Source organism: Stegostoma tigrinum, chromosome 21, assembly GCF_030684315.1.
Source record: "Stegostoma tigrinum isolate sSteTig4 chromosome 21, sSteTig4.hap1, whole genome shotgun sequence".
Classification (NCBI taxonomy): Eukaryota; Metazoa; Chordata; class Chondrichthyes; order Orectolobiformes; family Stegostomatidae; genus Stegostoma; species Stegostoma tigrinum.
In genome coordinates, this window is record NC_081374.1 from 16,474,921 (window position 1) to 16,489,252 (window position 14,332).

General features: G+C 39.2%; 1 protein-coding gene across 1 annotated transcript in view; it reads left to right on the forward strand.

Moving 5' to 3' along the window:
- Nucleotides 1–14,332, forward strand: part of LOC125462668 (acidic mammalian chitinase-like) — a 48,089-nt gene that overhangs the window by 7,367 nt on the left and 26,390 nt on the right. Inside the window, 1 exon segment of the mRNA XM_059653257.1 lies at nucleotides 3,572–3,654. Within this exon segment, the coding sequence (XP_059509240.1) occupies nucleotides 3,572–3,654 (83 nt within the window).

The following is a 14,332-nucleotide window of genomic DNA, read 5'->3' on the forward strand; positions in this document are numbered from 1 at the left end:
GGTCTGTTAGAAATTTCAGAGATTTTTCTTTAAAATTTGAGGAAATAATTCATAGCTCATGAGAAGAGTTTTACTTTGTTTTCGGTAGTTCTATGAAATCCTTACATGGGGGTGCATGTATAAAGTGAGAAGAAGATGATATAGTAAAACTAGAATACATTAGAGTAAGGAATTGGTGATAGTCCCAGACTGAAAGCGTGAGGATAAAACCCTGAAGAGGACTTAAAGATAAATCTGTTTAAACTCAGGTATATGATAGCTCCAAGTATAAGCTATCAGTGGCTCCAGTCTGCGAGTTCAAATTAGTTACTTTAAACCTACAGAGGTGTTAGAGAAAGGAACTCTGGTGTGAGCACTGTACAAGAGTTGGGTACAATACAAGATAATTTCATTTTAAAGTGAAAATTGGACATATTCAAGGTCAGTTAAAGGGCTATTACAGTGGACATTACAAGTTTTAATACAACTCTGAACCAAGATACCACCTATATTCTAGGATAAGATATTGGGAGATATATTGATATTTAAAATAAATAAAAGTATGAATGAAGTATAATGGAGCATGTAGTATCAAAACATGGGAAATCAGAAAGGAGGAGACAAAAAACAGTTGGCTGTGTTCTATAAAAAGCAGAGATCAAGAATGACAAGCTGCAGAAGGGAATGTGGGAGTCTAGACCTCTCCTTCATCAACTGAAGCTGGCTATTACATATAATGTCTGCTTGTTATTGTTCCCACAGTCTCTCTAACCCCCTCTCTCCTCTTGTCCTGACCAGCTGCCCAAGGAGAGGACTGCAGTGCTTTTCTAGAATCCACCATCCTGTTTGAACTGGAGCTGATTTAAACCAGAACAAGGTCCTGCAATAACAGTGGTAGCAATTACTCAGGGAGTAACTGTCAGTGAACTGTGCTCTAGATAAACAGGAAAACACGCTGGCCAAAAAAAAACTGAAACCGTTATGCAATAATTTCTGAAATTGGATAGTCCAGTGAGGCTAAGTAAATTGTTCTAATTGGACTGATTAAATGGAAGTAAAACAAACTGAAGTGGTCTTATTAAATAAAAAAAAGCCACCCAATATGCCTGGAATTATTACAAGGTAGATACAATTCTAAAAAGTGAACAGTGGACTCTTTTCCAACATTAAATGTCAGTATATGTTTTCAGCTTGAATTTATTGGCGGGTCCAGGGTAAGATATTCTTTAACTGTTTTATTGTTTGGCAAATTATCCTTAAGTTTAAATATTCAGAGCATAAAATGTTAATTCTGACAAATGCATTCATGATTTCACTCTTCAGATACAACAGGCGAAGATCATTTGAAATCCAAGCTGGGTTGGACTTAGTGAGTGCAAAAGTCAACCACATGCTTGATTTAAACAGAGCAGGACATGGCTGGATAAGTACCAGCTTCGCTGGTGTGTGTTGTTCCACATGACGGTCTGGCCTCGACTTGGAGAAATCTAGCAGCCTCACTGATCATTTACAGGCCTCTCATGAAGCATGGTGAAGTCAGTGAGTGATTAAAAGTGACTCCAATGTGAGGTCCCTGAGGGAAATTGGAAGGTGTTTTGAATAAATAAGCTCTTTTGCTTTAGCAGTTTGTATAAATGATTGTATTGTTCAACTAAACAGAGTGTAGCCCTAACATTTGGGATTAGACACCATATTCTTATGCCTGGGTCATCCCAGCACTTGGTGAGTTCAGTGTAAGGTACTGCATTCCTGACAATATTACAATAAATTCCAAGAAACATAGCGTTTAGGCCAGGCCGATCAACTCAACTCTACACGTATCTCCATTTCATCTTACTCCGTCAGCATAATCACCTATCACTTTCTTCCTGACATGCTTATGGAGTTTTCCCTCAAATACATCAATTCTAGTTGTTTCAACTATTCCTTGTGGCTATGAATTCTGCATTCTAATACTGTCTGAGTAGAGAAGTTCCTCCTTAATTAGCTATGGATACATTATACGGCCCCAATAGTATGTATCTCCTCATCAAGCAGAAATATCTTCCCTGCAATTCTTCTGTTAAAACCATTCCCATATTAAAGATCTCTGTTTAGATCACCACATAGGCTTTAGTTTTCTCTTTGCTTGAGAAAGTAGCCTCAGGTCATTCTTTCTGAAGTGAATATCAGCTCAATTTTGACAGTATTCTTCCCCAGTAGCTTTGCTCTGACTTGTTGTTATAATCTCGAAAGCATAACTGCATTGTACTCTAAAAACTTCAACACTGCTGAGCAAGGTAATGGTTCTTGAAGGATTAAGCTCCACAAAATTTGATAATTACTTCAGGACTTGGGTGAGGAAGGACACAGTTGTTTTGGACCTCAAAGGAGATAGATCTATGACCTGAGTCTTTCCATAGTCTTTGTAGCAAGGCCTATCATACCAAAACAAATTGCATCTGATTACTAACATGTAATAAACTACAACAAGGTAGATACATGAGTCTCTTTTCATTAGACTACTAGGTGGTTTTTCTTTATCACACCTGAAAAAACAGGTCCTGTGGATATTAACTTAAAAGGAGAATTGGGATGACAAATCCACTTTATAGTGGCCTAGAAACTAGCTCATCTGAAATGGGTGTGTGATGATTTAGCTTAGTCACACCATTACAACATGGTGGACAGTGCTATGGGCTAGAATTGGATTTAGCCACGCAGCATTCATTCCAGCGAGTATAAAAAGTTAGCATTTCAGTTTTTAAGAGTGACAAGAAGAGACAGTTAACAGCAGAAAGAGCTAATCAGTCAAGCAGTCTACTGCAGACAAACTTGAGGCAAGCCTCAGCCAGGGAGAATCTACAGTCAAACATTTCATTCAAGGTAAGAGAAACTCACTTTCTCTTCAAGCTTTAAGCTCTGTAATAAAGCAATGCTGTTTGATAGTCTTCCAATTAAGTTTAGAATTTGTTCTCTGACAATACAGAAATGTTTTATTTATTGTAAGCTTTAACTTCCACTGATGAACAAAATTGCATCTCCTTGCTCCTTGTTGGTGTTCCTGCCTGCTTTTTTTAAATGACTGAAATTGTGATTTTCCACCTCCTGGATGTCTTCCCTATATTCTGCAGCTGGGATGGAAGGTTACGCCTGCTTCACAGGCCAAAAGGACATTTTTCCACCATTAACAGTCTAAATTACAACGCACACTTCCTTGCAGAATTTGTTGTTGCAACTTTAATAAACTTTCTTTCCAAAATTTTTAATTGATAAATGAGCCAATCTCATCATAATTTTAAAATTCTATCATTAGACTGCCTCACAAACCCCTTAAACTTCCCTCTTATCACTTTAAATCTACCCTGACTTTCCCATTACTCGGCCCTCTGCCTAAATTAATGTTCTTCATCTGTTTACAGTTGTTATGGTTGATGAAGCCTGTTTCTGATGGTTGTAAGGCTCATTTTGGGGGTAAGTATTCCATTCCACTTCCATTCTTTCCAGGCTAGAACTTGGCACCATTATTTTAAATTCTTTCCCCTTTTCCTGCAGCAATTTATAAGTTTGTTCACAGAGGTTTGAACTGCTGCCACATGTCTTTCTCTTTTAGGTACTGCACAACTTCCCAGGGTGACTCATCATTACTGTCCATCTACCCTGCGCATTTTTCCTGTACCTCTCATCAGTTCAGAGGTGAACATTTACTGCTGCTTTTGCTCAGCTGTTGCTTCTTTGAGTGCTGCTGGTAATCGAACATTAATACACTTTCAGTGGCTGGCTGTGTTCTTGTAAAGCGGCAATGTATTTACAATGGTGAACTCACTTGTCTTCTAAAATTTGTATCTCTTGAGTCAATGGAGTCTTTATCATTGGTGCTACCTTGAGGGTAAAGTCCCCACTGCTGATCTCCATTTTGTGGTACCAACCACTCATGCCTTGTTTTGGGGGACAATACTGTCACCACTCCTCCTTTCTACATCCAAGGGCCTATTTATTTAACAGTGTTTAAGGATAAATCAGTGTTGATGCTTAATGAGGAGGCATTTGTCTCACAAACCAAGATGAAGTTTATTGTAGATAACAAAGTGTGAAGCTGGATTAACACAGCAGGCCAAGCAGCTGTGTTCATCCAGCTCCACACTTTGTTATCTTGGATTCTCCAGCATCTGCAGTTCCCATTATCACTGAAGTTTATTGTAGGTTAGCAAAAGATACAAGTTATATTGACTGCTTAGACATAATTTTAAAGCCTATCAGGAGCCTGAAGCGACACATTTGTCTCTATCAGGATCTCATACTGGACAGCTTCCATTCCACTCAAATATTATGTGATTGAAATAACTGCACAGAGGCTGGTATCCTGTCACCAAGCCACCCTTTATTTACAGGTGTGAAGTACAGTCCCTAGAATGAGGAGATTCCTGAAGCTCTTGTTTAAATCTATCAGCCAGGGCTCTCTGATTAGACCAGATAATCAAAACCAATCAGGGTACTCATAGAAAATGAGAACACACCTCGTTCCCATGGAGCTAAAACAGCTTCTGCATTTATCCTTTCAGAACCATTACCTTATAAAACAGAGATAACACAGTGTGAAGCTGGATGAACACAGCAGGCCAAGCAGCATCAGAGGAGCAGAAAAGTTTGACATTTTGGGTCGAGACCCTAAAATACAAACTTTCCTGCTCCTGTGATGCTGCTTGGCCTGCTGTGTTCATCCAGCTTCACACCGTGTTATCTCAGATTCTCCAGCATTGGCAGTTCCTACTATCTCTGTACCAACCTTATAAAACAGTGTGTCAGTCAGGCATCTCAGAAGAGTTTGAGGACCTTGTAGACTGAGGTGGTAGTTGAGCTATTCACAAGCCTGAGCAGCAGGAAGAATTGAAACCTACAATGAATACAATGAAACCATGGGAATGAGTGGGATTTATATAGAATGGATGACTCTACCTTATTACTGTTGACAATTGTCCACAATGGATAGTGGAGAAAAATAAAAGTATATACCCCCACCACAGACACAGTTGTCAGGGCCTTATGTAAAATATCCACTTACAGGTAGAATTCCTGATGGCGACAATTGATGGTCTTGCCTGCAACTCCCACATCACAGAAAAGTATAAAGAAAAATAAGCAAATCAAGGAGGTGATGTGCTGCCACTTTTTCAGTCAGCAGTACATCATCTATAAATACCAGAAATGCCCACAGTCTCATAACAAATAATTGTTTACCCAGAAATAAAATGAAATAAAGCAAAGCTTAGATTAGCATTGCATGTAAAATCTGCAAAAAAAACATATATTTTTAAATCTACACCCTTGGCCTTTAATTTGAATGTTTGAAGTTTCTCAAAATAAAATCAGGACATCCAGTTTTAGCATACAGGAGTTCACCAAAGTGACATTCTGAAAATAAATTCTATCTCTTAGATAACTTAAAATATCAAAAATGACATGAGAGGCATCCCAGCGGATAAGGGCTACAGCCTAACTCGAATCTGATGGCAATACTGTCCTGGCTGTGTTAAAGGGCTCGTTGTAAACAAGTTTCCGCTTCCTGGTCAGGATCACCTATTAGTCACCGAATGAAATTATTGTGGAAGTGACTCATTCAGGTCTGCAATATTAATGCAGAAGGGTAATTCAATATTACTGCAAAAGGGTAGTACCCAAAACATTGACCCCTCCAGATGCTGTCTGCTTGCTGTGTTCTTCCAGCCTGCTGTTTGATACCTTGGATTCCACCATCTGCAGTTTTTTTGTCTTTCTAACTTTGTTTTTCTGCATTGTTGTGTTATAGCACCATCTAAAGTGACTTCATTGATCCTGCAGACCTTAGTTCCTAATACCTTTTAACAGAATTATGTTATTATGTTCAATTGCTATGCGGCACAGAACCAAACCTATGTTGTTGATGTTAACCCCTGTTCCTCTAAGTTGAAAGGTTGAGAATTTAGTTACCACTCTAAAGACTTAAACCTATAAACTAGGTTGACACCTTTGTGCAACATTGAGGGAGTGCTGGATTGTCAAAGGTATTGTGTCTCAGTGCACTGCTGAATGGTAGCCCCCTTATTAAAATCCCAACACATTACTTGAGGAAAGATCAGTGGGGGAGGGTTCTCCTTCATATCTTACACAATAATTATCCATGAACCAACATTACTAAAAGAGTTAACTGCTCATTGTCACATTGCTGTTTGTAGTAAATAAGAACCAAAAGAACTGCAGATGCTATAAATCAGGAACAAAAACAAAGTTACTGGAAAAACTCAGCTGGTCTGGCAGCATCTGCAGAGGAGATCTGTCTGGCAGATGCTGCCAGACCTGCTGAGTTTTTCCAGTAACTTTGTTTTTGTTGCTAGGAGTAAAATATTCAACGTGTTCACTAGATTACAACAGTTACTTCACAACATATGTTCTTTGTTTGCTAAAAAATGCTTTGGGAGATCCTGACATCCTGAAAGGTGCTAAATAAATTCAAATTCTTTCTCTGCAAGCTATTTCTTGACCTAAAACTTTAATCAATCTCATGCCCGGTCCAAGCTCTGCAGCCCCCTGGTTTCATTCTCCACTGTATACCACTTCACTTAACATTAACTCAACTGGTGGGAAAGTTTCCAATTCTTGAGGTTCCTCTTTTAGCTCATCCTCTGTAAACCACATTGGCTTGCTAATTGCCTCCTTGGATTTTAAAGCCAGTTCCATGTCCAAATGGCCCCCTTTGGTCAATGATTACACTCTTACCTTTGATCAGAGGGTTATTGGTTTAAATGTTGACCAAAGGGCAGTGCTTCCAAAACATGGAGTCATGAGCTGTGATATAGCAATATTGTGAATGCTGCCTTTGCAGTAATGTCTCTTTAAGAGGTCAACATGCAAATGGGCCTAAGTTCTTGGTGGTTATTACATGTTCACAGGCCACAAGCTACAATCCTGCTAAGCAGTGCAGCTGCAGACAGCAGCTCCAAGGTTCCACATACAGCATTCAATGTCAACACACCAATTGCAGCATCCAGAAGTCACTGCTCTACACCAACTTTGGAGGCCCATGCAGCCAGCAAGAAAATCAACGGGATTAATTAATTCATTAAATTAAACCTCTCACTGAAGAAATGCCCACATGAGCCCCAAGTTCACAGAAGCTAAGTTCTTCTCCAAACTAGACACCAAATGTGGATATTGGTTGGTGCAGTTATCCGGGGAATATCAGGAAGTCACTCACTTCATAGCACCTTTTGAAAGATGTTGCTTTTAGACTCTAAAATTTGGTTTATCTGTAAGGGAAGATCTGTTCCTACAGGACATGGGCTGAAAGACAGGAAATGTGTTTGGATGAGTAAGCATTGCCAATGATATTGTGGTAAAGGGCAAAACCAACGAAGAGCATGAATGGAACCTTAACTCTCAAATGACAGTAGTCCGCATGGATTGTTTGTTTTCAACAGGAATAATGTACCATGTGAACATAAGCCAGATCAACTTTTTGGGGTCCACATATTCAGACCTCAGAAAAGCCAAAAATTCAGGTAAATACCTTTATGACAAGACAAAGAAGACCTATCCTGATACACAAAAAAAATTACCCAAATGATGACAGTGCAGTGGAACACCAGGACAACAGAGAGCATACTGATGATTTGTCTGCAGGGCAAGACCAAGATTTCCAAACAGGTACACTAAAGCAAGAGCTAGCAAACCATGAATTGATAGTAGGCATTTAGATTCCTGTGCATGTTAATTTTGCGATCCCTATCTCTATATATGCAATTTTGCTCTTTCCCAGTTTTTATTCATTTTCACTTGCATCATTTGACAGCTATCTTTGGAAAAGAAAGTAGAGTATGTATTATCTCATTTGGAATATTGTCCCTTTATCGGCTCATGCCAATAAACCAAATACCTGGAGGTTTTCACATGACTACAGCGGTCTCTACACTGCGGCATTCTAGGCAGAGTCTGAGTCTGGAGATAGCTCTGTACTTTATTTATTAGTTCAACCAGAAATAAGCCCAGCAGATATCTTCAAATAGATGGAATCTATTTACCTCATTTGTGTTAAACTTAAATAAAACAAAAATATAACCTCAGTGGATCTTTGACCAGCTGTGATTCTCCTTTAAATCCTCACTATTTTAGTGGTAGACATGGCCTAAGCAATTAGCCTTTGATGTCTAATTCCCCCAAACCAGTGAATACACAGATTTTAAAACTCCCTGAAATGTAAAAGTACCCACTGACCCCTTCATCCCACCCCCTCCCCCCGGTCTCCCAGCTACATTTCCAATGATTCACAGCAGTAGCTATTCTTCCAAAACATTTGGCTGTAAAGCCTTTAGAATGCCGTGTATACATGAAAAGCGCTGTAAAGGAAGATTTTCTCGGATTATACTAGATATGCACAGGCATGTATGATTGAAAGAATAGGCCGTATCTCTTTACCTCTGAAAATGCAAACTGAGAGAAACGTAACTAATGTCTTTAAAATTTAGATTGATACAGTGTGGAGAAAATGCTTCCTCTTCTGGGTAAAGCACAAAATGAGACAGTGTCAACACAAGATATTCACTCAGCAATCATACTGGAAATTCAGAAGAAATTTCTTTACAGAAAGAACCAGGCAGCATTTATTTAAGATGTATTTGAGAGGAAGCTAGACAAGCATATGAGGGAAGAAGGGTATAGAGAATTTAAATGATTGATTTTGAGGAGGAAGGAAGGGAGGAGTTTTAAGTGGAGCATAAATGTTGACATAGACAAATTGGGCTGAATGGCCTATTTTTGGTACCATTTATCCATGCAATGCTATGTAAATTTTTTTTTTCAGCCACACTTATTATCTGCTCTCCAGATGAACTTATCATGAACATAAAGAACTTTGGGACATGTGTTCTTGACATCAGAGCAAAGTGCAATTTCAAGTAGCTTGACAGAGTGTGAATGTAGGTTTGAATCATGTCTATCAGGCTAAAATTAAAACAAAAGTGTGCAACTGGTGAAACTGCAGCCCATTATAATCCCTTCCTCATTCAAATCGAATGATTGTTAATTTATTTTCACAATCTCAATATCTCTATCTCTTTTACTGCCATTGGTTGCCTTGCTCATGTGTTGTTCCATCTGTGGAAGTGATATTGTGGCTGGCCTGATCTGAAGCTCCGCACTAAAAACAGTGAAATACGGAGAGGAAAAATGATCTTATCACAGAGTAATATTGATTTGAGTGGCAATCTAATTAATTCTGATTAAGCCGTCTTCAGTAGAATTAAATCACCTGTCAGCAGAGCACAGGCCTCACACCAACTGGTTGCCATGACAATACTTTGGCGCCTGTGAAATGAAGCAGACGCCAGATGTGCACAATATGTTGATGATGTTCCTCTTTGATTTTCATATCCATTTCTTAAAAATTAATTCTTGAAACCTAGACATTTCTGGCAAGGCAGTCATTTATTGCCACACTGAGTTACACTTTAGGAGATGGGGTGAATAGGCACTTCCAGAATTATGATCCAGTCGCAATCAGTATTGATGCTATTGACCTATATTACTACAATATGTTTTATTCAACATCCAGTACTGGCATTTAAGTATGAATTTGTTCGAGTGCCGCATTTATTACTTAGGGATGATAGCTTCCTTCAAATTATTGGTTTCAGAAATGGTTCTGAAGATGGGTCCCAACTTGGAATGTCAGCTTTCCCGCTCCTCTGATGCTGCCTGGCCTGCTGTCTTCCTCCAGCTTCACACTGTGTTATTTACGTAAGGATTAGGGTTCAGTTCTACTGGTGTCACAGTAATGGGGCTGGACAGAGACTTCCACACACAATGTTGGTGAAAATAAGACATATGTTTACAAAAGTGAGAACATATCAGTGACACAGGAATTTAGGAATTAGGAGCAGGAGTGGGCAATTCAGCCCTTTGTGCCTGTTCCACGATTTACCTTGATAATGGCTGATCTTATCCAGGTGTCAATTCCTATTCTCCTGCCTGCTCCCCATAGCTCTTTATCACACTTTTCATCAGTAACATATCCAGCTTTTTCTTGAATCTGTTGATTGATTCTGCCTCCGCTGAACACACGGGCAGTGAGTTCCACAGCTTCGCACCGCTCTGAGAGTAGTTTCTCCTCATCTCAGTTTTGAACCTACCTCTTTTCAATCTATATCTATGAACTCTTGTTCTACACAGTCCTATAAGTTCAACTTTCACCTTATCAATCCTCCTTAGCATTTTATAAACGTCAAACAGATCCTCCCGCATTCTTGTGGCCGCCAACAAATACAAGCTCAAACTATTCAACTGCTCCTTGTACTGCAGCTTTTTCAGCCCTGGAATCAATCTAGTGATCCTCCTCTGAATAGCCTCCAGTGGCACCATATCCTTCCTCAAATAAGGAGACCAAAACTGGACACACTATTCCAGATTTCTTCTCACCAAGACCTTGTATAATTGTAACAACACTTCTTTACTTTTATAATCTAGTTATTTTCCAATAAATGCCAGGATTTCTTCTCACCAAGACCTTGTATAATTGTAACAACACTTCTTTACTTTTATAATCTAGTTATTTTCCAATAAATGCCAGGATTCTATTAACCTTTCTTATTATATGCTGAACTGCATACTCACTTTCTGTTAATCATTCACAAAGAAGCCCAAATCCCTCTGCACTACATTTGGACTCTGTTTCCCATTTAAATAACAATTTGTACTGTTATTTTCCTAACCAAAATGGACAACCTTGCACTAGTGCAGATTAAATTCCATCTGCCAGATTCTGGTCCATTCTGCTAGCTTATCAATATCTATTTGTAAACTCTTTATCCCCTCATTACAGCCTGCTTTCCTACCTGTTTTAGTATCAACCACAAATTTTGCTACATTACATTCTGTCCCTGCTTGCAGATCATTTATTTAGATTGTAACTATTTGAGGCCAGAGAACTGAACACTGCAGCATCCTAGCACTTAGAGTTCGCCGTCCAGCGAAGGACTATTTACGCTGACTCTCTGCTTTCTATCAGCCAGGCAATCCTCAATCCAAGCTACCCCTCTAGGATCTAATCTTCTGGGTCAGTCTTCTTTGCTGCATGTTATCAAATGCCTTTTGGATGTCTAGAAGAACCACAAATACTGGATGCCTGTTATCCACTTGGCTAGTCTCATGCTCAAAGAACTCCAGCAAATTTGTCAAGCATAACTTGCCCTTCATGAAACTGTGTTGACACTGGTGAACTGAGCTTTATCTTTTCAAGTATTCAGTTATCTCCTCCTTTATGATTGAGTCCAGCAACTTCGCCACTACAGGGGTCAAACTAATTGGTCTACAGTTTCCCATTTTTTGCCTGTCTCCTTTTTTTGAATAAGGATGTCACATTAGCATGTTTCCAATCCACTGGTACCTTGCCAATTCAGGAAATTTTGGATTATTGTAACTAATGCATTATTATTTCTGTCACTTTGACCTTCTTAGCTACATTAGGGTGCTGGTCATCTCCCCTCAGGGATTTACCTGCCATCAGTTTACTTAATACTTTCTCCCTTGTCATAGTAATTTTACCAAGTTCCTCTGTAGTAACTGCAATTTTTGGGAAGAAAATAATATCTTCTACTGTGAAAGAAGAGAAAAAATATTTATTTAATTCCTCTGCCATTTCTGAATTTTCCGCTATTACCTCACCATTTCTGTCGGCTAATGGGCCAACACTTACTTTCACTTTTCCCTTCCTTTTTACCTACCTATAGAAGCTTTTGGTATCAGTGTTTATGTTTTCTATTAGTTTCCTTTTGTATTTCATCTTAGGTCTTTTGATTTTGTTTTTAGTAACCCTTTGCTGCCATGTAAAGTTCTCCCAATTGTCAAGAATACCACAAACTTTTGCAATGTGATACACCCTAGATTTTGCTTTTATCTTTTCCTTGGCTTCCTTGTTGAGAGTCATACAGCACAACTAATCCATGCTGAGCATAATCCCTAGCTAAACTAGTCCCACCTGCCTTTGCCTGGCCTATATTCCTCAAAACATTTCCTATCCATGTGCCTATCTAAATGTCTTTTAAACACTGTAACGGTAGCTACATCCATCACTTCCTCTCGAAGTTCATTCCACACACAAACCACACTCTGTGTGAAAAAAATTCCCTTTATGTCTTTTTTTATTCTTTCTCCTCTCACCTTAAAAATATGGCAGATGGAGTTTAGTTTAGATAAATGTGAGGTGCTGCATTTTGGAGAGGCAAATCAGGCCAGGGCTTATACACTTAATGGTAAGGTTCTGGGAGGTATCGCTGAACTTAGTGACCTTGGAGTGCAGGCTCATTGTTCCTTGAAAGTGGAGTTGCAGGAAAGCAGGATAGTGAAGAAGGTGTTTGCTATGTTTGCCTTTATTGGTTAGTGGATTAAGTATAGGAGTTGGGAGGTCATGTTGCGGTTGTACAGGACATTGGTTAGGCCATTTATGGAATACTGTGCGCAATTCTGGTCTCCCTGCTTTAGGAAGGATGTTGCGAAACTTAAAAGGGTCGAGGATGTTGCTAGAGTTGGATGGTTTGACTCTTGCCTGGATTTATCTCATCCTCTTTCCACCCAGCTTCTATCTGAAGGAGACAACTGCCTAGCAAAATGTGTCACCTTTTGAGGATTGCCTCTCATAAGGAATGGCCCTTACTCTGAACACTTGTTGATGTGCTTTATTTATGGGATTAACAATCTACACTGTGTCATTCACTTGTCAGAATCCGTTTAGCCAATGGATGTGGTGCAACTACTTATAAAGTCTGAAAATTTTCCCCTCACCCACCTTCTTCTGAAGTTTGGCTTTAATTCTTTTTTGGAACAAAACATTTACTTTCATGAACACATCAATAATAAGAATGTAGATATGGTGCCTGATAGCTTTTGTTATCAGCCTATGGAATATAACAGCTTCAGTGCTGTTTCTTATCACATTCTATTTGCCTTGTTTATATAAAATCCTTTCTGTTTGGGGGGAACAAGTAACTGGTGAGACAGCAGTGACATGAGCTCTCATTCTTCACAGGAAATGCTAGAAAAGAATCCAATTTAAGGGTTCCCCAATTTCCAACACTTCATTGTTTAATGGACTACTCACAAAACTGGTACAATATGTAAGAAAATATAGATTTGGGGAGCTTTTTTTATGAAAACTTTTGTCATAGGTGTGATTTTGTTTTGAATAAGTGTGCTTTCCAGTGTGATGGCTATGACAACCAAAGTGAACAAGGAGTAGAGATGGCAGAGACTTGTGAGTACAATATTGATTTAATTTAAGGATGGGAGCAAGACATTGATGTTAATAAGTTCATTTGCAAGTGTTGATTTAATTTGAAAGGGTAGCAGGATACTGATATGTGTAACTTTACAAATGTTACAATAGGCTACCAAAGAAGGGGTTGGAGGCTGAGCCTCCAGTCAAAGAGACTCAAGCCAAACCTTAGAGATAGGAGGAACAGAGGGTAACTATGATTTCACTTCCTTATGCTGCAAGAGTTGGACATCTTCCAGCATGGGCTGATAAGTAACAGGAGCATAAGCATCATACGAGGGCCCAGCAATGACTATCTCCAACAGAAGTGAGCCTAATGGCCACCTCTTGTATTTCAAAGGCATTACCATTGCTAAACCACTCACCATTGACACCCTGGGTGTCACTGACATCAACATTAATAACACCAGGACCATAAATGTCACAAATACAATAATAGGCCAAAGGTTGTGCATTCTACATTGAACAGATCACTTTTTGATTCCTGAAAGGCTTTGTATTATCTATGAACCACAAATCAGGAGTTGATGGAATTTTCCCACTATCTTAGATGAATGTAGCTCCAAATCTTTTAACAGGCATCTTGACAGACATGAGCAGGAAAGGAATAGAAGCATTCAGACTATGTGCAGGAAGATGGGATGAGTTTAGAATGTCAACATGGTTGGTACAGATGTGGTGGGCCGAAGGGCCTGTTTCTGTCCTGTACTAGTCAATGTTCCCTGTTTGTTGTATTCATTCATAGAATGTGAGTAACTTGTTGCCTATCCAAATTTCTATCAAAAGTATGGTAGTTAGGCATTTTTTCCCCAACTGCTACAGTCCAGGTGGTGTAGGGGTACAAGCTGTGCTGTTAGAAAAGGGATTTTCGAGAAACTCAGTAATATCCAGGACAAAGCAACTCTCTGGGTTAACATCTGATCCATTATCGTACACGTTCCCTCCCCATATACCACCAGCACACAATGGCAGCAGTGCGTACAATCTACAAAACAATCCGTAGTAATCACCAAGTCTTCTTTGACTGCAATTTCAAACTTGTCATTCCTACCACATAGACAGAGCAAGAACATCATG